The sequence below is a fragment of the Orcinus orca genome, chromosome 2 (genome assembly GCF_937001465.1).
Source record: "Orcinus orca chromosome 2, mOrcOrc1.1, whole genome shotgun sequence".
Lineage (NCBI taxonomy): Eukaryota > Metazoa > Chordata > Mammalia > Artiodactyla > Delphinidae > Orcinus > Orcinus orca.
Window position 1 is genome coordinate 56,803,222 of NC_064560.1, and position 24,357 is coordinate 56,827,578.

Sequence of the window (24,357 nt, forward strand, 5' to 3'; positions counted from 1 at the left end):
TGCTACTAGTTGTCCTCACCCTGCCACACTGCGGGGCGGCGCGCTGGGCAGGCAGGGCAGCCCAGGTGTGAGGCCTAAAAATGAGGGGCAGGGAGTGAGTGGGGGGACTGCCCTGAAACACAGTAAAGGCTCTGCCCCCCAGTTCTCCATAAACACAGCTCCCAGGCCCCCTCCCCCGAAAGGGGGACATCTCCAGCCTTGCTGCCCCCTTCCTCCCACCATCAGCTGCTCTCCTAATACTCTCCTCCAATGTGCAGAGAGCAGGTGGTCCGGAGAGGTTCCTGTGCTCCTGGGACGGGGCTGGGCTGACCCATTGCAGGCCCTGGCTGGGCCCAAGGAGAGGCCTGTCCTGGGCCAGCAGCCCGGTGCTGCCGACAGCCTCTTTCCAGACTCAGACCTCTGCCCTGGTCCTGCAAGTGACCGCAGCCCTCTGGGTCTGCTCTCTGGTCCCTGGGAGGTCTGTGCTTCCTGTGACTCTCCCAGTAGGGTGACAAAGGTTTGCTGGTGCAGGCAAACCTTCCCTCCTGCAGAGCGGACTCTGGGCTTTGTGGGCCCTTTGCCTTCTCTCCTGGCTCTGCTACATCCAGCACCCTTGGGTCACGGTGCTCAGACTTTTCTGTGGTACCAATGGCCTGGGGCGTGTGCCAAAACGTAGGTTCCCAGGCCTCGTGCCAGAGACTTGGATGTAGTAAATCTGCAGGGGACCAGAGGGGAGCCCAGGAATCTGGAGTTTTAAAAACTGCCCTAGGGATGATCCAGATGCAAGGGGCTCCCAGACCACACTCTACGGGGGGCCCAGGGGACTCTGCGAGCTGGACAGCTAGCTGGGCTCAGCCTTGGTTGGCAGAGATACTCACGTCTTTTCCATTAGAACCCTGTAGCTGCCTCCCGCCCCCCACCAGCTTAGGCATGAAGGGACCACTTGCTTTCAAGGACAAGTGATGCCGCTCACCTGGCTGATGTCACTGGTCCACGCCGCCTTCTCCTGTCTGGATGAGGCCACGAGGATGACTGTGAAGGGCGGGGAATCCTTTGGTTCCACCCCGATCTTAAAATCCAAGTGGTCTATGTCTTGGCTGGATCCTTTGGCTTCCAGGTGCAAAACACGGAGTTAGCCGAATGAGTGTGGGCCTTTCTGAGTTGGAAAACGACTGCACGATACCTGCCTCGCCCCACTGGTGAAGGCAGCAGTAGGGCACCAGGCCACTTGCTAGTTTCAGAACATCTTTTTTTTTTCTTAAGGTGAGGAATCCCCACTTCAAAGACGGAGAAACTAAGACCTAGAGCGCAGAGTAGCTTACAACCACACAGGGACAGCTCCGATGCCGCGTTGGAAGAGCCTTTCGGAATCACCAGTCGGCTCTACCCTCATTAGGCCAACAGGGAGCTGAGGTCTCCGGGGAGGACTTTATAAGACCCCCAGCCGGGCAGCGGCTAAGCAAGGTCTAGAACTGGCCTCACAGCTGGGCCCTCCAGCTACACCAAGGTGATACAGGGGCCGGGAGGAGAACTTTAGATCCTAAGCTTTTATGGACCCAGCTGGACATTTAGCTCAGTTGAGGGCTCCCCAAAGCCAAAGTAAATTCTAGGTATTTTTATTACCGCTCTTAACCTGAAGGATTCCTTGAACTCTTTATTTGGAAAGACTAAGATCACAGTTCAGAGATTCCTTGCAACACGGCCACATTCATCAGGGGTCCCCTGAATGGGGTGGAATGTTGTGGAAGGCCTGCTACAGCTCTGGTCTCTGCTTGCTGGCTGTGTGACCTTGGGGTGATACCCTTCCCGCTCTGGGCTTCAGATGTCCTCCTGTACAAGCAGAGTGGGGCGTGACGGCTCTGAGGTCCCCGACCCTTCCAGTGCTGACACGTGAGAATGTGAGGGCACTGGAGAGCCCGCTCCGTGTGGTGACTCGAGGATGGGATGACGCTGGCTCCTCATAAGTGCGGTGTCTGTGTGTTGAGTGGGTGATACATGGGGCCACGCCTCTCTCCCTTTCGTGGCCCTGGAGGGAAAAGGGCTTTGGGGACTGACAGTTCCCCTTGAATCGGGACCAGCTGTGGCCAAGACTGAAGATCATGCTGGTAAGAGCTCCGGGTAAATTGCTGCACATGTATTTTTGCCTTGGTGGGGGAGGTGGGGGGGCGCTTGGCTCCGTCCCCAGTGGAGGGTCATGAAGGGTGCAGAGCCCAGCTCCCGCTGCGGCTGACCAGGGCACGCGTGCACGTGTGTGTGTGTGTGTGTGTGTGTGTGTGTGTGTGTGTACTACGCCCCCAGCCCCCAGCAAACCCTGAGCCCAAGCCCAAGCCATGCCGGGACTGGGATCTGGGGTCCTTCAGACACAGCCCTGCTTCGAGGAGCCCCACCTTGGGGAAAGGCAAAGACGGAGAGTCCAGCTGGTGCACCCCCAGGGGAGGGCCTCCAGAGCCTTGCTGGGGGGCCAGTGAAGGAGGGAGACGAGGACCAACTTTGGTCCAATCAAGAGACAGTAGAGACCCTACCCCTTCACCTAAAATAATAAGCCCATCCCCCAATTCTGATTCCCCAGGGAGATCCCATGGACACCCCTACACAGCGGCTTTCCGAGCACCTGGGCACCACCTTCCCCCAGCTCCCCGCCCAGCCCTTCTGGTTTGCTGGGGCCCCACTCACATGCTCCCTTCTCCCCAAGTCTTGCCTCCCGTCCTGGTCACTCCAACACCACTGCGGGGGACCGTTCCCCTGCACTTCCTCTGGTGGTGGCACGTGTGTCCCTGCACACCCCACCCGTTTCCACTGGAGGACAGAGATAGGCCCAGTGCCTCCCCGGCCTCTTCCTCGTGGCCCAGTGAGCCACTGTGCATGTAGCACATTGATGCGTGAAGGAGGGGTGCTCACTGAGAAGTGTGACCCCCAAACCCAACGGCACCGGGTCCAGGGACCCAAGGAGCTTGGAAGGAACCAGGAAGGGGGAGGAGGCTGTCACCTGCAGGGCCAGAGAGCTCCTTCTCTAAAGACCCAGGACCAGCCTCTCCGGGTCCAGCATCCTCCCTTTCTCCCAAGAAAAAAAACCAATGCCCGGGTCCAACCTTTCAGGGTGAGTGTGTGTGCGTCTGTGTGAGCACACACAGGCTTGCACGTGACTTGCACACTTACCTTCTTCCTCCGTGCTTTCTGGCTCCTCCAATAAAGTGCAGTCAATGAGGGATATGACTCCATTCTGAAAAAGAGCAGGGGCCACCTTGAATCAAAGCGAGAGAGGTGCTAGTTTCGGAGTTCCAGAATATCAGGGTGAGGAGTGAGCACCCACATAGACGCACATGTGTGTGTGGACATTACGTGCCAAGTGGGCATTTTGGTTTTCAAGTTGAAGAACTTTATCTCCATATAGGAAGCCCAGGGAAGTGGCTCAAATGGGATTGCTCAGAGACGCCGTCCCCAAAGGAGGGCCAAGGTCGGGCTGGGGGTGGAGGGGCTAGAACCTGGCTTGCACGGCCTTTTCTTGCCCTACAGCGGCTCTGAGGCATCACCTGGTAGCCCTAAGTCTGAAGTTTGAACTCCCTCATTCTAGGCTAAACCCTGCATGTTACCAACAGGGAAACAGGACCAATGTACAGACCTGTCTCAGGTATTATTCCGATTTTACAGATGAAGAAATGAAATCAGGGAGTTAAGCGTCTTGCCCAAGGTCACCTGGTAGGTAAGTGGCAGAGTCTGGAAAGAGCCTCATGGGCCTGTTCCCAGCTCAAGGTCAGTGGCTGGCTCTTAATTATTAGGAATGTCTGGAAAAACGCCTCTTAGCCTTGAGTGTCTGAGCATCTTTTAGGTGTGAGATCCCTTGATCTTGTAGTGAGAAATGAAAGTTACCACCACTGTGCTGGTTGCAAAGCACGTCCACGAATTCTCTGATACCCCATCCTTCAAAAGGTGAAGGCTACTCCCCTTCCTCTTGAGTGTTAACTGGACTTAGTGACTTGCTTCTCATTAAGAGAATAAAGCAGGAGTGATGGTGTTCCGCTTTGGGGTCTGCAGCCTCCTGCTTGCTCTCTTGTTGTTTCTTGGACCATTCGTTCTGGGGGAAGCCAGCTGCCGTGTCATGAGGAGAGGGCTACAGATGAGGGACGAGGCCTCCTGACAACAGCCATGTGTGGGAGCCACGCTGGAAAAGGATCCCGGCCCCAGTCGAGCCTCAGATGACTGCAGCCCCAGCTGCCACCTTGACTGCAACCTCATAAGAAACCCTGGGCCACATATGTCCAGCCAGCTAAGTTGTCCTGACTTCCTAACGTGCAGAAACTGTTTGAGACAACAAATGTTTGTTTTAAGCCACTCCAGGGGACTTCCCTGGTGGTCCAGTGGTTAAGACTCCACACTTCCACTGCAGGGGGCGTGGGTTCAATCCCTGGTCCGGGAACTAAGATCCCACATGCTGTATGTGGTGCGGCCAAAAAAAAAAAAAAGGCACTCCATTTGGGGGACAGCAACAGATAAATAACATAATAACTGACAATAACAGAAACCTGCCCAGGTGGCTAATCTATACGTGAAAATGTCTGCAGGGCAGGCTGCCACCTGGAAGGCAGAGGGGGACCTGGAGAAAGTATCACGAGTGGGCCCCCGAATCCTGCATTCTGCTTCTTGTTTGGTTCTTTGGTGGCCCTGGGGGAGCCCCCCAGGCCTTGTTGGGCCTTAACCTGACCACTGATGTCACTGGGCTGGGTAATCTCCAAAGCCCATCTAGCTCTAACCTTCTCTTACTTTAAGTCCCAAAAAATTCTTACGGTAGTTTTAGATCTTGGGGAGTTGTAGCAGGTCCCTTTTAGGAGGACTGAAGGCATTCGATTTCCAGTGGCAGTAGTGGTTTGAATTTTAGCTTTGGTTGCAGAACACAGACTCTGGAGCCAGACTGCCTGGGTTCAAATCCCTGCTCTGCCACTTGCTGGCTGTTTCTAGAAGCCTCAGTTCCCTTATTTATACAATAGGGAAAGTAACAGTTATCTGCCTCCGTGGGTTGTTCTGTGAATTAAATATACATGATGTATTTGGGCTAGTGCCTGGCTCATAGTAACCATCATGCAAAGGCTTGCTATTATTATTATTATTACAAGTTCATACTGCATAATTAAGAGTGACAACGACTATTACCTGCTGAGCACTTACTATGTACCAGGCATGGGGCCATGTGTTTTGCATCCAATTCCTCACTTAAGTCTCACAGCACTCCCATGAAGTAGGTATTTTCACTCCCATTTAAAAAAAAATAAATTTATTTATTTATCTTATTTATTTTATTTTTGGCTGTGTCGGGTCTTCGTTGCTGCGTGCGGGCTTTCTCTAGTTGCGGCGAGCGGGGGCTACTCTTCGTTGCAGGTTTCTCATTGCGGTGGCTTCTCGTGTTGTGGAGCACGGGCTCTAGACACGTGGGCTTCAGTAGTTGTGGCATGCAGGCTCAGGACTTGTGGCTCGCGGGCTCTAGAGTGCAGGCTCAGTTGTTGCGGCGCACGGGCTTAGTTGCTCCGTGGCATGTGGGATCTTCCCGGACCAGGGCTCGAACCCGTGTCCCCTGCATTGGCAGGCAGATTCTTAAGCACTGCGCCACCAGGGAAGCCGTTCACTCCCATTTTGCAGGTAAGTAAACTGAGGCTTGGTGAGGTCACCCACTGGTAAGTGGCAGGGCTAGAATTTGAGTAGCTCTCAGATTCCATGCTCTTTACCAATATGCTAAGAGACTTTGAAAACTCCAACAAACAAATAAACAACCCCCCAAACCAAAATAAGATAAAACTAACAAACATGAAAGCACGTGCTTTCAGACTAAAAAGCCGTCTTGAAGTCTCCAGTTCAACCTGCCCCTACTGACCCCCACCTGCTGGAGGAACCGTCCCCCCAGCCTGGACAGAGATCTTCCCAGGAGAAACTCCAGCGCTAGTAAATAATGAAGGCTTTCCTTGATACATAATTTGGTTGAAACTGGAGTCTTCAGTGTTTGTAAATTAATTGCCCCTTGTGCAGCCGACCAACTAATGAGTTGACATGTTAACATAAGCAGTATATTCCCTGAAGCCAGTGCTTGATCAATTAGCTCTGCAGGAGGTTACGGGCCAGGCATCCAGGGTCTGGAAGAATGGTTTCCCTGATGCTCTGGCTTAATTAAGGGCACCTTCTGGCCCTTTCCAGGCCACAGCACGTTCAGATTTAAAATCTTCAGAAGCGAGCTTCCACGGGATGGACGCAGTGCCGGGGAGACTGTCGCTTACAGAGGCAAGGGCTTCCTACTTCCCAGAGCAGATTTACGGGCACCTGCCTGCATCTGTGCACGCCTCTGCTGAGGACAGTCATCCCTGTTTTGCAGATGAGGAAGTGAGGTGCAAACAGGCGCGGGACGTTTCCAGGGTCACACATATGTAGCAGACAGAGGTGGGACCGGATCGTGAGCTCACAGCAGCGGGATAAGCCGTGTGCTGTGCCGGGGAGCAGGAGATTCTGCCGGGGGTGCAGAGTCTTGTGCTGGCAGAGTGAGTGCCCAAGGGCGTCAAGAGGGGGCGCTGTCTGAGCTCTGTTTTTTCTTTTTTTTTTTGCGGTGGGCCTCTCCCGTTGCGGAGCACAGGCTCCGGACGCACAGGCTCAGCGGCCATGGCTCACGGGCCCAGCCGCTCCGCGGCATGTGGGATCTTCCCGGACTGGGGCACGAACCCGTGTCCCCTGCATCGGCAGGCGGACTCCCAACCACTGCGCCACCAGGGAAGCCCTCTGAGCTCTTTTTGGTTGGAAATGAGACAAAGGCTCTGGCTGCTGCTCTGCCCTCAGCCAGGTGCCACCATCCTCCCCGGCCCCTTAGATACATGTACACAGGCCTTTGAAGGTCTTGTCTGGACCCCCTGGCTCCTCTGCCCCAGCCCCCAACTCTGGGGGCTCCTTGAGGGGTCTTCGTGCTCGCTTTCCCATTTCCCACGATTTCTCCAGTAGAAAATCCGTCAGTGGCCTTCTCATGCCAAGCCGCCAGTCAGACCGGGGCGCGTGCGTGCACACTCACGCGTCTCTGACACCCTGGTCCACCCTGGGCCCCGCGATCAGGGTCAGTCGGGACCCCTAGGGTAAAGGCGGTGTCTGACCTCCAGCCCCAGCAGCTTCGCTCCCGCCGCCCCTACCTTGGTCAGGTGAAGCTTCCCACCAGAGCCTCTGGTACAGATGATCAGATGCTTAGAAAACAGGAAGCACTGTCGCTCGCCCTCTTTCTTTAGGGACAGAGACCCCAGGCGCCCCCTGGTGATCTTGCCCTTTTCAGACATGGGCACCTGGATGAGGGAGCCTGCGGATGGAGGAGAGAGAGCCTGAGTGCATCTACTGGAATGACCCTCCGCCTCTGACCTGGCTTTGAGGCTGCAGGTGGAGGTGCGATGCCAGCAGCCAGGGCAGTGGGACAAGGCAATCCTAGTTCTTGGTAGCAAACACGCACCTTGGACCCTCCCTCCAGCCCCTCCTCAGGGCCGGGTGGTGGGGTTTGGGGGGTGGAGAATGATGAGAGAAGCTCCATGCAGGACCTTTGACCTCCCAGCCAGGGCCAGAGCCTTGGAGAGCAAAGGAACCCCAAAGGACATGGCCCATGGGGTGAGAATGCAGGGCTGGGCTGAGGTCTGGGGGTGGCAGGAGGTTGAACAAGCGGGGAGCTGGCTCTGGCCCAGAGGGATGAACAAGATCCACTGGGCACCTGCTGTCACATGCAGCCACCGCAGACGTGACCGACTGGTCACAGCACGCTCTGCTGCAGAGCCCAGTGCCGCCTCTTTGGGAAGCCCTCCCTGACTCTCCCCAGCCCTGCTCTGGGCAGCCATCTGCCTCCTGCCCACGTTCATCACTGCACAGAACCCTTTCCTGTATCCTGACTCCCTCTCCCCTGCACAGTCAGTTCTGGAGGGCGGGGCAGGGTCTATTCTCTGGGCGTCCCTGGAGACCTGAGTTGCCCTGGCATGAATAGGGCAGGTGTCCTTGGTGGTGGCAGCACGACTGAATAAATGAGAAAGGGCTTGCTGGGTTCCCCTGTCTGATCTTCCCCACCCTCGGGAGGGGAAGAACTGCTTTGGCTCAGGGTGATGGAGCAGATTCCTGGTCTCTGGGGACACTGCTGACCCCAAGATAGGTCATTCTTCCGGCCACCTCCAGCTTGGGCACAGCACAGCTCAGGGGGAGCTGGGAGTCAGGCTAGGCTGGCTCTGGGCTCAGCAGGTCCCAGGGTGGGCCTGTGGGAAGGACACAGGGGCTCAGAACAAACTCCACATTGAGGATACTCAGGCCAAGGGCAGCGGGGGCCAGAGGCAGCTGCACAGGCCAGCAGGAGGTGCTGGGAAGCTCTTCATCTAGTCAGAGAACCCCAACTCGACGGAAGGAAGGCGGGAGGTCCATCCCGAGGTGGAGTCACCTCTAGGGCCCGTGAGCACAAGCTGAGTTTCCCATAGGACATGGAATCGGACAAGGACATGGAATCCCAAGGACATGGAATCCTTCCCATAGGACAAGGCATCGCAGCTCTGACATCCCCGAGGTGGAAGTCAGTCCCCTGGGCCACAGAGAGCCTCTCCTGCCCCTCTCAATAGGGCTGTGACCCTCAAAACTGTCCCCAAGGTCAGCTGAGGCCCAAGGGTGAAGGGAACCCTACCCAGGACCACTGGGACCACGGCCTCCCCCAAGAGGCGAAGGATGCCGAGCAAAGGACAGAGGGACTGACCCACGCCAACTCCATCTCGGACCCTGAAAATGCTTGTGATTCATGGGGCCAATTGGAATCTGTCCTCATCCTCCGCCCCCTACTCTCTCCCCAAAAGGACATGTCAATGTTTTACTATGATGTACAATAGACAAACCAAGACCATCTGGGAAGAATTATGTTTACATCTGGAGAGAAGGAAACTGTGAAAACCAATAATACCAGCATCGATATCTATAGATACCGACATGCACATGTAGCTGTCGCATTCCCCCCGCAGGCCCGGAATACTCTGCGATCACGCTTGCAGGTTTTGGCATGCAGCAGCCCAACCCACTGGTGGCGTCCTGAGTGCCGCGTGCCTCTCACTGCTGGGGCCAGCCCGGTGGTGGGTGGGAGAGGCGGGGCGCACGGGCCATACCTTGTCTCACAAAGGTCTGGCTGGTGTCCAGGAGGATTTCACAGCCTTCAATGATCATGCGCTCAATGGCCAGGTTTTTCCGGATGTTCTCTGTCTCACTCACTTCGTCGTGCATTATCCTGTGGGGACAGGAAATGACAATCAGAGACAGGCTACCCTCACCTCCCAGGGTGCAGGGAATGCTGGGTCTCTGGCTAGACCTCGGAAGAAAGCCTGGATTCTCAGGTGGAACCTGTTGTCATGAAAGGGGAGAGAGCGCGCATCTCTTGAGTGCCCGCTGTGTGTGTGCACTTTACAGGCGTGATCTCATTTTATCCTCCAACAGCCCAAGGAGGCTGAGAAGCAGGTCTGTCTGATTTTAAAAAGGCTGAACTGGGGACTTCCCTGGTGGCACAGTGGATAAGGCTCCACGCTCCCAAGGCAGAGGGTCCCGGGTTCGATCCCTAGTTGGGAAACTAGATCCCACATGCGTGCTGCAGCTAAGACCCAACCAAATAAATAAATAAATTAAATAAAAACTTTAAAAAAATTGGCACGTGATTACCAATAATGATTGTGAAGCTGAAATAAACTTAAAAAAAAAGTCTGGGGCTTCCCTGGTGGCGCAGTGGTTGAGGGTCCGCCTGCCAATGCAGGGGGACACGGGTTCGTGCCCCGGTCCGGGAAGATCCCACATGCCGTGGAGCGGCTGGGCCCGTGAGCCATGGCCGTTGAGCCTGTGCGTCCGGAGCCTGTGCTCCACAACGGGAGAGGCCACAACAGTGAGAGGCCCGCGTACCGCAAAAAAAAAAAAAAAGTCTGAACCACATGGAAGAGAAACAGCAGAACTGGAGGAAGATGGGAGTAGAGGGGACAACCTTTGTTCATTACCCTGCCCCTCATCCCACTATTGGCCTTATTTCCATCCAAAGTACGAACCAAGCTCATTCCTGCCTCGGGGCAATTAGTACTTGCTGTTTCTTCCCCCTACACACTCTTTAAAGGGTTGTTTCCTTAATGTTTGGGTTCTGGAATGGCTTATTTTTGGAGCACCTGGCAATCCAGCTGGCTCAGGGGAAGACTGACTTCAGTTTACTTCTATAGGCTCTGGCACGACCGGGAAGTAAGCAGGACACAGCTCGCCCCTTCATCTGAGAATACAGACAACTTTTTGTCCTTGTTCTGACTGTTGCAACACCTCTCCTCTCCAGGAGGTGGCACTGTTTAACTGTTTTTGTTTTTGTTTTTGTTTTAAAGAGCGTTGGTGGGAAAAGGTAGGTGTGAACTGCCAACTTTGCTAAGACCCTGGATGGGTCTCCAGGAGTCTTAGGAAAGTAGTGAATCTTTTTTTTTTTTTTTTGGAGGGGGTCTGGAAAAAGCACCCCACCTACTCTAAGGAAAGCACAAAGCCTCCTGTTTGTCTGCTGATGCATGAAATTCCACAATTAAGACCACTAAGAGAGCTGATTAATGTGTGTGTGGCTTACAGAGTTCTCTCACAGTCATTATCCAGTTTAAACCCTCCAACAATGAGAGATGACACTGGTGGAGCTGGAGCTGTGATTACTGGAATCAACACGATGCTGAACAAATTACTCAACCCTTCTAATCCTTACTTTCCCCATCTGTAGACTGTTGGGGTGAGGATGGAAAATTATGCATTTCATGGGCTGACCTCATGCCTGGCACATGACAGGTGCTGGAATAAAGGGTGGTGATCATTGCCATTATCAGGGCTGCAAAAATGGTATTGTAAAAAAAACATAGGTGGTGTACTGTGACTCGTTATTTCTTCTGGGTATCAGACTGGGGCCTCGAGATGCGGTCTCTGCCTCAGGAGCCACGGTTCTCCACCCACATGCCCCTCCTCCCACCCGGGCCCCAGCGATGCTCTTCTCAGAAGTCCAGGCCTTAGCCTTCTTCTGGAAAAGACATGGGACAGGGAGGCACCTTTCAGGGCATCTGCAGTTCCATGGATAGGGATTCATTTTTGGAAGTAGTCCAAGGCAATCAGGACCCTCTCTCTTGATGAGGGTGGGGACTTTGCTGAGGCTAGATTTGCTAAAATATAAGGAGGTGATTCCAAAGTAGCAAAAGTAGTTTTGCTGTTAGACATGGATAAACTTCAACTGCTCAGGGTCAGTGGCCCCAGGCTGGGATTTGTGCTGGAGGGGCCGCCACTGCACGCGCAGCTGGGGGTGCTGGGCGGGGCTCCAGGAAGGCAGCCCGGGGTTCCGGGGCCTGAGGCTCCTGGGGGAACCGGAAGCGAGGACCTGGGTTATCAGTGAGCCCAGGAGTTAGGGGCTCCGTAGACAAAGTGGGACAAAGGCCAGAGGTAGGAGACAGCCAGTCCCGAGGGGAGAGGGGTGCAGGGTTCTGAGCACTGCCAGGGAGGGCTTGGTTGCTGGCTTCCTGTCAGGGCTGGAGTTTTCCTCAGGGCCCAGGGGAGGGCGCCAGGAGGAAGAAAGGGCTGTTGTCACGTGATGGGAAAACACTTTTTTGTGCTGCTCGGGATGGGTTCAGGGCCAGGTGCAGGTGATCAGGGGACAAAAGAAAAACAGGCTGCACACCCAGGACCCGGGGTGGGGGTGGGAGGGGATTGGGGTGCTGCCTGCACACCTGCCTGCACCGGGACAGGGCATCCCGCGGTGTCGAGGAACTCACAGCCTCAAGGGGGTCCCAAGTCTTCTGCTTGGGGAAGAGTACGCAGGATCTGGCTCCCTGGGGCATGAGAGAACTGGGGTCCACGCCCCCTGATGGTTTTGTTTGCCTGCAGTCACGCCCTGATTACATCTCCTCCCTAATCCTGCGCTCTGGGGCCTGTGCCCTGCCCTGGTCCTCCCTCTGTCCAGCCGGGAGCCATGGCCTCACCGGCTGCCACTCGTTGGACCTGGGCAGCCTTTTAGGGCTCTGAATGGCCGGCAGGGCCCCGGGCAGGGCTGAGGGCTGAACCCCACACCCTGCAGACCCATCCTCCTTTGCAGCTCCTGGCCTCCTATCTCTGACCACAAGGCCCCTCCTTACCTCTTGGCCTGCACCGGTGGAGGCCCCAGGCTCAGCCCTTGGTTCATACCTCATTCCCACCTAAACTCACTCCCTTGGTGATCTCACCAGCCTTGTGACTCTAAATACCATCTCTGAGCTGACGATCGGGTATATCTTGGCTCCCTGAACTCCAGAGTCAAACACCGACTCCCTTTTTGTCATTTCCACCGCTGTTGTCCATCTCAGGTCCAACACACCCCCAAGTAAAACTCCAACGTGGCGAGGAAGACGCCCGCCTCCAAACCTGCCCCTCTGGCGCCTTCTCCATCTTGCACAACGGCAATGCATCCTTCTGGCTGCTCGGCAGAAAACTCTGGAATCACCCTCGACTCTCATTTTCTCTCTCTCTCCTCACCTCTCATCCATCAGAAACTCTTGGAGGTTCCACCTTCAGAAAACTCCAGAGTCCTCACCTCCACGGCCACCCCCTGGTGTGGCCGTGTCCCCTGTTGCCTGGGCTGTGGCAGTGCCTCCCTCCAGTCCTTTAGCTCCTGCCCGTGCAGCGAGGAATTCCTTGGGCTTCGGGGAGTGAGGGAGGACAGGGGAGGGCCTTGACTAGGGGGGGCTGCGGCCTCTGACGGTGGCCCAACCATGGCCTGTCCCCTGACGGACACTGCCTGCTGCTGAACGGAGCCTGGGGCACATGAAAGCCCGACACCCAGGACCCCTGGGGCTCCTAAAGCCACCGGTTTTGACACACGGACACTGGAGAACCGAGGAAATGGGCAGAGAGTGCCTGCGAGTCCTGGGCAGATCCCTGACCTGGGAGATGGGCCCACTAAGTGCCCAGGGCCCTTCCTCGGACCCCATCTGTACCAGGGACAGCGTACACCGCATCCTATCTCACTGGGTGCCCACCTGGGCCGGAGCTGCACACCCCTCAGACTGCTCCTGGGGACCCGGCTTCCAGGTGGGACAAGCTGTGGGTGCCCCCACCTCGGAATCCTAACCGGAGCACGAGCTTTTCCCATCTGGGGCTCGGCAAACCCCGGGTGGGGGCACCCTCAGCCTGGGCCTGCCCACCGGCTGGGACCCCCGCAGGGCTCACCTGGACAGCTCCTCCAGTTTGGACTTGGCGTAGTCCAGGCTGTTGCGCTCCACGTGCTCGTGAGGGGTGTGGGCCAGGAGCTCGTGCAGCGTCAGGATGTACCTGGGGATCTGCAGTGGGGAGAGGCGGGGACAGGGCCAGAGGGCCAGAGAGACAGAGGCAGGGAGAGAGACAGCGATGAAGCAAGAGAGAGACGGAGAGACAGAGCAGGGTAGACAGATGGGGGGGCAGGGTGGGCAGAGAAGGGGGCTCTCAGCTCCGAGGACCCCCATGAGCGGGGCTGAGGAAGGACACCCACTGCACTTCTGATCCCAGACTCTCTCAACTTGGAGGCTCTTCCAGGGTCTTGTCTGGGACGAGAGCCCAGAGCTTGAGGTTCTGCCCCGCAGAAGGCAGGACCTGGAGATGGACTCAGGACCAGGAGCTGCCCCTCACTTCCTGCACGGCCTCCCCCAGCCAGGGTCGGCGGAGGGTCCTAACCCCGTTCGTTCTCCAGGCCACCGGGGGTTTGCACGGCCGTGGCCCTCGGCACTCCGCGCCCCGGCCCCCAGTCGGCCGCAGCCCTCCCGGCGCATGCGCCCTGGCAGGCGGGGCGGGCACACCTGGAACATGGGGTAGGTGAGGAAGGTCTCCAGCGTCCTCTCCTCGCAGTCGGGCTTGGCCTCGTAGTGCTTCAGCAGCTTGTCGAAGTCGCGGTTCTGCTTGCAGTGCGCCAGGATCTGCAGGCTGTACTGGTGGTTGCGGACGAACTCCTGGTAGATGTTGAGCATGGGCAGCAGGATGTCGAACAGGTCGGCTGGAAGGAGGCGGGACTCAGCGGGCAGCGGGGGCGCCCTCGGCTCCCCCAGCCCCACCCGGGGAGGTCGGGGCGCGGCTCAAAGCCCCACCGGAGTCGTCGGAGATGACTCTGGCACCACTGCCCTCTCCTAGGCCAGACAGGGTGGCCCCAGGCATTGAGACCACAGCAGATTCACAGGTTTTTGAGATAGAGCCCTGTCTAGTCTGACACCTGTGTACCGGAGGTCAGAGAAAGGAGGTATAGAGGGTGCTGCGGTGTGTCCCCCGGAACCCCTGGTGGACCCAGGCACTTGCTCCCCAGCTGCCACCAGTGCGGGTGGCTCTCAGCTGGGTTCGCCCTTGCTGGGAACTGCTCTCAGCTGAAGGAAGCTGCCTTGCACAAGCTGGAGCCCAATGACAGGTCCAGGTCGGGGTGTGAAGGCCAGCCCCTGCCTCGATGGGGGACGTCCCTGAAGGGCCACCTCAGTTCCCGAGCTTCCCTGGGGGTGGCTGAGGCCCCTGTTGTAAATGCTTTGTAGTCCGCTCCCCCCAGTGCCCTGGCTCTGCCAGGCTGTTATGCTGAGGGGTCCCCAGGGGCCCCCCTCCCAGAGTGTCCCACCTGTGACTGTGCCCTGTCAGAGGTCACGAGGTGAGTCAGGAGCTGGCCTGGAACCAGGCTTTCCAACTCCCCCATTCCAGCGCTTTCCACCCCATGATATGCTTTCCTGAGTCTCTGTCCCTTCACCTGTTGTCCCCTTTGTCCCTGTGTCCCTGTCCTTCCAGACCTCCCCAGCTCTGCAGCCCCTGGCTCAGTGAGGTGGACCCCCTGATCAACCCTCCGTCTGTCTCAACCGCCTGGGTATCTAACATCCTGTCCTTCTAGCTCCCCAAAGCCCAAACCTACCTTTCAACACTTGATGGGATGGGATGGACCCTCTAAAACCTCTGCTTACTAACCCCATTAAAAAGAAAGACAATGCAACTAGAAATGATCATACAAAGTGAAATCAGAAAGAGTAGACAAATACCATATGATATCACTTATATGTGGAATCTAAAACACGACACAAATGAACTTATCTACGAAACAGAAACAGACTCACAGACATAGAGAACAGAATTCTGGTTGCCAAGGGGGAGGGGAGGTGGGGGAAGGATGAAGGGGAGGTTGGGGTCAGCAGATGTAAGCTTTTGTATATAGAACGGATAGACAACAAGGTCCTACTGTATAGCACAGAGAACTATATTCAGTATCCTATGATAAACCGTAATGGAAAAGAATATTAAAAAAAGAATGTATATATATGTATAACTGAATCACTTTGCTCTACCGCAGAAATTAACACAACATTGTAAATCAACCATACTTCAATAAAATAAAATTAAAAAAAAAGAAAGACAAGCTTTCCTTGGAACAAACTCTAAGTGGGAGCTCTTATGTAGGGCATCCAACTACCCAGTGGACAACCTCTTTAGCTGTATGACTACAGAAAGTGCAGCCTGTGTCTTTCTAGGGCTGCTTCTTATTTTGACCTTGGAGAAAAACAAAATGGTGCCACTGCCCCTGGAAGTCTCCTGGCCGGTGGGCAGAGGAGCCTTTTCAGACTCAGCTGTCCTTTCACCTCCCTGAGCCTGTTCCCTCGACCCCAGAGTGGAAGTGACACCAACACTCACCTTTTCGCATTGAATTAAGTGAAAGGAAGATGGTACCCAGTGTGGGAGGGGCGGGATGTGGGATGCACTCCTGTACATCACTCCCAGGAGTGAGGGCTTGGAGAGCAAGGTGACGATGTGTACACGGCGGGGAGTCCATCCCCATTGTTTCAGTAATTCTACTTCTGGGCACCTTCTCAGGGGAATGCTCTCTAACATGGAGACAACTTCACACGCAGGGATGATTATTTTTAGTAGCAAAAAGGTAGAACAACTTTAAGAGTCGACAAAGGGAGATGGCTACATAGATGGTGGCAGACTCACGGGGCACTGGAACATTATACAGCCATCAAAAAGCATACTTTCAGCTTGAGAAAACACTTATGCAATTATGTTAAGTAAAAAAAACCCACAGCAAGATTCAAATTCTATATTCAGTATGTTTGCAATTATGTAAAATGGAAAAAAAAAAAACCAACCCCAAGATCTATGCATAGGAAAAAAAATTGGAAGGAAACACACCGGAGTGTTTACAGTAGTTATCTTTGGGAAGCAGAAACGTTGATATTTTTAAGTGTTTCCTGCTTTTCTGGATTCTCAGATTTTCTCAGATGGGTACCTATATATTATTTTTAAAAGGGAAAAGCAGATAAGAAACTAAAAATATATCACTTCCTCCTAGAAATGTAGCTTTTGCCAACTTCTCTTTCCTCTTCTGCTCCCTCTGAGGGATTCTGTGAGTTTTTAAGGGGCCGCTCTGTTACATTCGGGAAGGACAAAAGTACCAGCAGCCAGGAGGTGTGGCCCCTGCACAGGGACTTCTCAGGTGGGGATGGGGGCGGAGGGGCAGGAGACCTCTGCCAGGGCTGCTACTCACCGAGGACCAGAGTGGGCCAGCTGGAGATGCGGGCCTTCAGGCCTTGGTAAAAGATCTGGTGCAAAAACATGATGGTCTCGCTGGAAGAGAAAGCACAGGGTAAGCTCCGGCCAGGAGTTCCTCTCCTTCCAGGTGTCCCCTCCCCCAAAGTTCAGTAGAGCTGAGGGGCCCCAGGGGAGAGGGCAGGGGCTGTCACTGCCTGTGGCACTATAGCAGCAAACCTTCTCAGGTGAGACCCCACGAGAAACCCCATCAGTGGGATGGACCCTGCAGTCTACGGGGCCTAACGCAAAACAAACACGCCGGCCCCTGGTTAACCAATGATTAAGAATTTCAGGATGGTGACAGCAGAGCCTCAAATTAAGCACGGTTTTTCTAAGCATGCAGTCAAATGCCCGTGAAGCCGGCCGAGGAGGGGGTACTGCGGCTGCTGGCTTCCCTGGCCCCCTCAAGTCCCCACTGGCTCTGTCATTGGGTGCTGTCCCCTCTCCCAGGAGTTTGTGTCCTGAAGGCAAACCCCCATCCTGGGGTCTCACACTCTCAGAACAAGGGCAGGGAGTGGAAGGCGCTGGGTGGGCGCAGAGACGCCCCTGAGCTGTGAGACACAGGAAGCCAATGGGGGCCTGGGACCTCATGTTCACGGTGGGCCTGGGAGGCACGGGGCTCCCTGACCCCAGAGGAGTTTGAAATGCCCTGAGCACCCCACTCTGCAGAGAAAACAGGGTGGGTGGGGAGAAAAAGGGTGTGAAAAAGAAAAGAAGGGAGGGCTGCAAGACAGAAAGGGGTGAGGGAGGTGAGAGGTTGTGGTGCGGAGAGAGAACAGAACACGGCACCTACGGCTGAAGAGCAGAGCCTATAACCCCAACACACCCGCAGGATGTGCAGAAGGGCTGGAACCGGTAGGGCCTTTAACAAGTATCTAAGTAGCAGAAACACTCCCGAGTTCTCATTCCTGAGAGTGGCTCCTCTCATTACCGTGAATTAACTGTCATCTCCCTAAAGTCCCAAAAGAACAGGCCCCCCCAGGTGTGGTGACACCGTGATTTCTGGACTAGGGGCCCCGCCTGATGGCTGAAGTCATTTGCAGTTTTCAGGTAACAAGTCTGTGACAGATTCACCCTTGACAGGGCTGGTTTCTTCCTGTCTGTGGCCCCTGAACTAGTTACTGAATAGATAAACATGTACTGTACCAATGTGAAGAACTTTAGTCGTCCACACGGGAAGACCCTTAGAAAAATTCGAAAGAGACCCGTCCAGGGGTGCGTGAAAGTGCACAGAAGGGAGAACGTGGGCCCTGATGCGGGGCAGGGTGGAGGTAGGAGGACTTTCAGGGGTTCCTGGGGAGCTGAGAGGCTCTGGATGCCCCCGAGCACCGCCACAGCAAGACTCAGGGCCCCGTTCCCGGGCAGCTCCCACAGACGGCTGCAGGTTGCACTGTGCAGGGTTCACGGCATGGACTTGTAGGGTAGCACGTTAGGAACATCGTAAGCTGGGACTATAAAAATATAATAGATGAAGCCTCCGTTTTTAAAGTACTATAAACTGTGAGGATCTCACTTGTCCTCCTACTACGCAGAAACGACCACTGTTACCTATCTGATAAGAAAAAGATAATCTCATTTTGATTCGACTTGCTTTACAAAATCATTGTGAGTGGGTTGGTTGAACATTTCTCCTTTGTATTGGCCATCTGAATTTCTTCTTTGGGGAACTGCCAAGTCATGTCCATTTACTAGTTTCACTTTTATTAATTTAAAATAACTCTCCACATTAAGCGTATAATCTTAACATAGACATTGCAGATATTTTTTTGCTCAGCTATTTGCCCAACGATTTGTGTTTGGTGTTTTTGGAAGGTTTTCCATTTTGCCCTGTGAGATTTTCTTTCTGTGTTTTTGCTTCAGGCATCATGTCTTTTCCCACTCTTAGACTGCATGCACACTCACCTATATTTTATTTTACTCTTTCATTTTTACACATAAATACTTACCTAGAGTTTACTTTGGTGTAGGATGTGAGTCAGGGATATAAACGTTAATCTTTCTTTCAGTTTGTAGCCAATTGCCCCATTTTATTTATCAGATACTGCAGCTGCTTCCACTGCTTTGCTAAGCTGCCTTTTTTGTTACTAAATTCTCATACATGCGTAAGTCTGTTTCTGGACTCTGTATTTTATTTTGATGGACTACTGGCCTGTTCTGGCAATAGTCTCACGCTGTTTTCATTACTTTTCATATATTTATGGGCCTATAATACATTTTAATTAATGTAGGAAATGTTTCTTTCATTGTTTTTTTCAGAACATTATTATCTATTTACATGCATTTTACTCCTTCAGTTGAACATTAAAATCACTCTGCTAGGCTGCACTTCGATTGGAATTATATTGAGTGTATAGCATGATTTGGCTGAAACGACGTCTTTACGACATGGAATCTTGCCATATAGAATACTGGCCCACTTTCTGTTTCTGTACAGCCTGTAAGCTTAGAAGGACTTTTTATAATTTTAAACGGTTGAAAAAAAATCCAAAGAATATTTTACGATAAGTAAAAATTAGATGAAATTCACACTTTAGTGTCCATAAGTCAAGGTTTATTGGAACACAGCAACACCCATTCATTTAGGATTGCCTAAGACCACCTAGTTTTGACAGAGACCCTCTGGCCCACAAGGCCTAAAATATTTACTATCTGACCCTTGACAGAAGAAGTTTGCTGATCCCTAGTCTATGTGAATGTTGTCCCTGAGCTGTGCAGCGCACAGCCGGGGCAACTATATTCTATGGCCCCGCACACTTATAGTCCAGCAGGGAATCTATGCACAGAAGAAATCATTATTTAAGTGCCATGAATGCTACAAAAGGGGCAGCATGGGGGCCCTGGAAGCACACAACAAGGGAACATAAGCCAATGGTGACAAGGGGCATGGGGGTGGTCAGGGACATCCAAGGAAAGACATGGAAAAAAGAGTCGGAGACAGCTGTCATAAGGAAAATAGGAACGACAGTAGGGTGGGAAGAATTCTAGGGAGAGGAAGTGACTTGTCTGCTTCGGGAAGTGCTCATTTTGCCTGGTTCCCTTCTTGAGCCCAGAAAGGAGTGTGACTTGCCCAAGGCTGGTCCTAGGTACACAGGGCTTGGCCCGTGGAGGGCAGAACCAGGCCTCTTTACTCCAGCCTCACCCTGTGCCTGTCCCTCCTCACTCCCCGGGCCATGCAGACAAGACGAATCGATGGCAGCACACGCCCCCACTGAGCCTCATCATTCTTCTCCACCCAGGACTCCAGGCAACCTCTGCCAATCAGTCAGAGCGGGCATCAAGATAGGAACCATCTGTCCCCCAGGCGGGATGCCGCTCATCACGGGGCAGTGCCTGTGGTTCCCAGCACACGTTGCTGGGCATGGTTTTTATTAAAGGGAAATAGCCCAAGAGTATATGCTCATTGTTTCAGTTAAACATAACCTGGTGCACACGTTTCCTTCAAAGATTCCCCCCGCAGCATTCAGGAAGCACACAATTAACCCCCTCCCCAGCTCTGCAGCGTCCTCCGTGAATCTGCCAACCTGCAGAGAGGCCTCTCTCTTCTCAAGGACTTCTTTTAAAGAACTCCAGCAAAGGAAATCACCAAATTGGCATCAGGTATCTAATGTGGCTGTACATTTCAGCCTAAATGCAAATCCAAGGGAAAGCTATGTGCAGAAATGCCTTCTAGTGAGTGGGCTGGCAGCCTCCGCCCTTGACCTGTGACACATACAGACTCTGTGCTGTGGTCCGAGGCAGGGAGACCTGGACGGTTCATGTCCCGGATCCGGCCTCCACAGCACCTACACGGTAAGAGGGAAGGCTGGACTCACATATAATCGAAAGTTCTCGACAGTGCAGGCGTGGGCAGGAGTACGTGCTGAGACCTGGGCTGTGAGGAGCAGGCATGGGGGTAAGGAGGATGGGGGTCGGTGAAGATTCCAGCCCGTTATTTAACAGGGTAGCAGGGGGGAAGCACAGGCCTTCACATAAAACAGAACTGGGTTAAAATCACAGCCCACCCGAACCCTGAGCACACCCCGTCACCTCTCTGATCTCTGGTACCAGCCTCATGGGGCGTCTCTGAGGATTGGAAATTACGTAGGCCAAGTGCTTACAGAGAGCCTGGCACCAAGCAGGCCCCACAAAACACCATCTTAACGTGGTGAGAGTAGTCCAAAACATTCAGTCACGCAAAGTGCTGTGCAGGGTTGCTATACAGTTAATGAAAAAAGAATTTCAGCCGTTCTTTGTGCTCACAAAAAGCACAGAGGTTAAGACAGTGAAGCTTACACTCTTGTGTACCCAGTGGATCATATAGTGAGGGGTGAATGATTAGAAGGCAGTAATTTTCTAGCTCTTCCTGCCCCACCCTGGGCCCCGGGGGAAGGAAAGAATTCTGACCTGCTCCCCATTGAGAACAGGGGCCAGGGGGTGGAGAGAAGCCAGTCACCTCAGATTGGCACCCATTGATAGGATCATTGGTTCTTCTTACTTAATATTGTAAGAAAATACAGTAAAACATATTTGATTAATTTTCAATGTTGAACCAACCTTGCATTCCTGGGATAAATTCCACTTGGTCATGATGTATTATCCTTTTCATATATTTCTGGATTCGATTTTATAATATTTTGCATCTATGATCACGAGCAATAGGGGTCTGTAGTGTTCTTTCCCCATAATGTCTTTTTCTGATTTCGGTATTAGAGTCATGCTGGCCTCACAGAATGAGTTGAGAAGTGCTCCCTCCACATTAGATTTGAATTCAGTGTCTCACAGGGTGCATCATAGTGAAGCTTTCTTGTTGTACTAATGTCTAGCTCTTATGAGCACTTGGGCCATGCTGGGCTCTGTACTAGATGCTTTACGTGAGCTCTCATCTGATTCTCCAACACCTACAAGAGGCAGGTCCCATTCCCTGGTCAGTGTTTCCGAGGACCGCTAGAGTCCATATTCTGGAGGCCTTAAAGATCGATCAGGCTGGGGCTATTTTGACCAGGATCTATGAGACTGCTAAGATGGGAAACAGTCAACCTTGGGCACATTGTGGAAAAGGAGAAACAGGGCTTGCAGGGGCTTAGAAGGACACCAGCAAAAGAGGGGACTTTCTTCTCTCCTGTTTATTCTGTTAAAGGCATCTGATCTGATCCATGCAGTGACTAACAGACAAAAATATAAAACCATGTTGCGATTTTCTTCAAACAACTTTTGAACACATTCTGTGAGTTGGTCTGAATACTCTTAACCAAAGATTACAGGTGAAAAGAATTCCATTGAATGCAGTGTAACAAAATGATGCAAAGATTAAATAAATACAAAAGGGCACCTTTCTCTCTTAGTGGTTATGATAAACAGTCACCAAAAGTTTGCACCTGTGGCCTAAAATGCAAGGAAAGCACAAACAACCTAGAGCTATTACAATGCTTGCTGAAGTATTTCTCAGGTAGGTCCGTGCCCGAGCCTCCAATACAGGCAGCCCCCTGCGGTTACCTCAAGCCTCTCATTTCCGTGTGCTCTGGGACCTGCAGCAGCAGCTGCACCTACAGACTTGTTGGAAATGCAATCCCTATGCTCTACTCCAGATCTACAGATGAGAAGCTCAGGGTGAGGCCCAGCGTTCACGTTTGAGAAGCTGTGACTCCAGCTGAGCTGTCCGGAGTTTATTCAGGAAGAAACAAGTTCTTCACACTTTTTAGCCAAATTCCAGGTCATTGAGTTTAAAAGACCCAACTGTAGTTTCTGGAGAAAATCTTACCTGACTTCACAAAACAATAATACCTATTTTCTTTGTTTTAATAAAGAAATCAAAGCATTTATTTACTCTCTAAAAACTGTGTTTGAAATGTATATTAAAAAGCAACCTTGGGCTTCCCTGCTGGCGCAGTGGTTGAGAGTCCGCCTGCCGATGCAGGGGACACGGGTTCATGCCCCGGTCCGGGAAGATCCTACATGCCGCAGAGCGGCTGGGCCCGTGGGCCATGGCCGCTGAGCCTGCGCGTCTGGAGCCTGTGCTCCGCAACGGGAGAGGCCACAACAGTGAGAGGCCCGCGTACCGCAAAAAAAAAAAAAAAAAAAAAAAAAGCAACCTTGTAAGGCCCAGTGATTCAGTTTCTAGAAGGTCTAATGAGGCTAAAAGCCACTCCCCTCCCCCTGCTCCCCACCCCCACCATGTCCCCATACTCCGACACCTCATCCACATCCATGGTGTCAGCATCCCAATGTCCCTGTCCTTGTCCTTCTCCCAGTGACTTTCAGCATCTCCGGCTCAACCTCTCAGAATCAGACCCACGTCCACTGCCTCTACCCCATCTCCTTCCGGGTGTCCCACAGGTCCCTAAACCCGTCACAGCACACTGGCAGGTAAAGGGGAAGAGCAGGGCACAGGGGAGGTGACCCTGGGTCCCAAACACCTCTGCAGAGGGCGTGGATGAGGGCCAGCTGCAATTAGTGAAATGACTGGAATGATGGATACTTTAAAAGAAATGCAGCTGAATGAACAACCTGGAGCACATAGTGATTTCCTTTAATTCCTGATCGAGAATCATTTGTAGATAGCACTCTGTTGATAGGTTTTCATATTTGTTGCTTTTACCTAGTTTACCCAATTTTCATGCCTACCAAAAAGCTCATTTAAACCATTTCCTAAGACTTTTAAAAAGAGGTTGACAGCAGAAGGGCAGCCATCAGCTCAGCCTTGCTTTCGTAAGATATGTGGGTAGTGTGATACACAGCCCCACGCTAAGGGGACTCAGGATCTAAAAATTTAGCCCTGTCTTCTAGATCGTTACGACGATGATATGAAGGTAGAAGAACGGAACCCGTGTGGTTTTCTGTAGCTTGATTTATAACTTGTAAACATTTAAACCAGGGTTTCTCAACCTTGGCACGATTATTTTTGGTGGAAGAATTCTCTGCTGTGGGAGACTGCTCTGCGCACGGTAGGATGTTCAGCAGCTTCCCTGACTTCTACCCGCCAGATGCCAGTTGCAAACCCTCCCCTGCAGCCCCGCCAAGTTTCGACAATCAAAAATGTCTCCCGTATATACACTAATATGTATAAAATGGATAACTCATAAAAACCTGCTGTATAAAAAAATAAATAAAATAAAGTTCAAAAAAAAATTTGCCTCCCAGGGATTGCCAGCCATGGATCCTATGTGATCCTTCTGAAGCAAAAAATAAATTAAAAAAAAAACATGTCTCCCAGCATTGCCCCAGTTGAACCGCTAGTTTAGACATATACTACGTGGGCCTCTGTCTGTATTCCCGCCTGCAGTAGCTGGGGCACTGGCTTCTCGTCATGGGACCTCGGGCAGCTTTCTTCCTCTCTGGGTCTCAGTTTCCTCCTCTGCATTTGGCGGGGACTAGTCAAGGGCTCGTGTCCAAGTTCAGTGCCGGCTAGGCTCCCTCTTCCCGCCCCAGCCAAGGGCTCCGGGAGGGGGCGCTGAGCTTCAGGGTGCTCACCTGTTCAGGAAGATGCTGCTGACGTCGTCGTGCGTGATGGGAGGCTTCTTGGAGCTGGCGGCCATCCGCAGGGGGCGCAGGAAGTTGTTGACAAGGATGTGCAGCTGCTGCACGTACTCGGCCTCGGCCTCCAGCATGCTGAACACCACCTGGTTCCTCTTCCGCATGCTGTCGGCGTGCGGCGACCGGATGTAGTCCTGGATGATGGTCTTCCACTTGCGCCGGCACAGCCAGCCCCGCAGGAAGCTCTGCACCTGGGCGCCGAGACCAGCGGGAGGGTCTCCCGTTAGCCTCAGCGGCTCTGGTCCTTCCAGGCTGTGAGCGCCCCAAGGGCAGGGGCCAAGGCCCTGCTGTCCCCCACGCCGGGCACGTAGGGAAAAGAGCTGA

The 24,357-nt window shown here is 53.2% G+C and overlaps 1 protein-coding gene across 2 annotated transcripts in view; it reads right to left on the bottom strand.

Moving 5' to 3' along the window:
- The window catches only part of RASGRF1 (Ras protein specific guanine nucleotide releasing factor 1), a 103,783-nt gene that overhangs the window by 43,389 nt on the left and 36,037 nt on the right, over positions 1–24,357 (bottom strand). For both annotated transcript variants that reach the window (XM_033402986.2, XM_004278341.4), the window contains exons 5-12: positions 23,971–24,224; positions 16,481–16,560; positions 13,776–13,969; positions 13,174–13,283; positions 9,102–9,220; positions 7,128–7,288; positions 3,136–3,199; positions 953–1,089 (exon numbers count right to left, since the gene is read on the bottom strand). In XM_033402986.2, the coding sequence (XP_033258877.1) occupies positions 953–1,089; positions 3,136–3,199; positions 7,128–7,288; positions 9,102–9,220; positions 13,174–13,283; positions 13,776–13,969; positions 16,481–16,560; positions 23,971–24,224 (1,119 nt within the window). The remainder of the gene's footprint in view (positions 1–952; positions 1,090–3,135; positions 3,200–7,127; positions 7,289–9,101; positions 9,221–13,173; positions 13,284–13,775; positions 13,970–16,480; positions 16,561–23,970; positions 24,225–24,357) is intronic.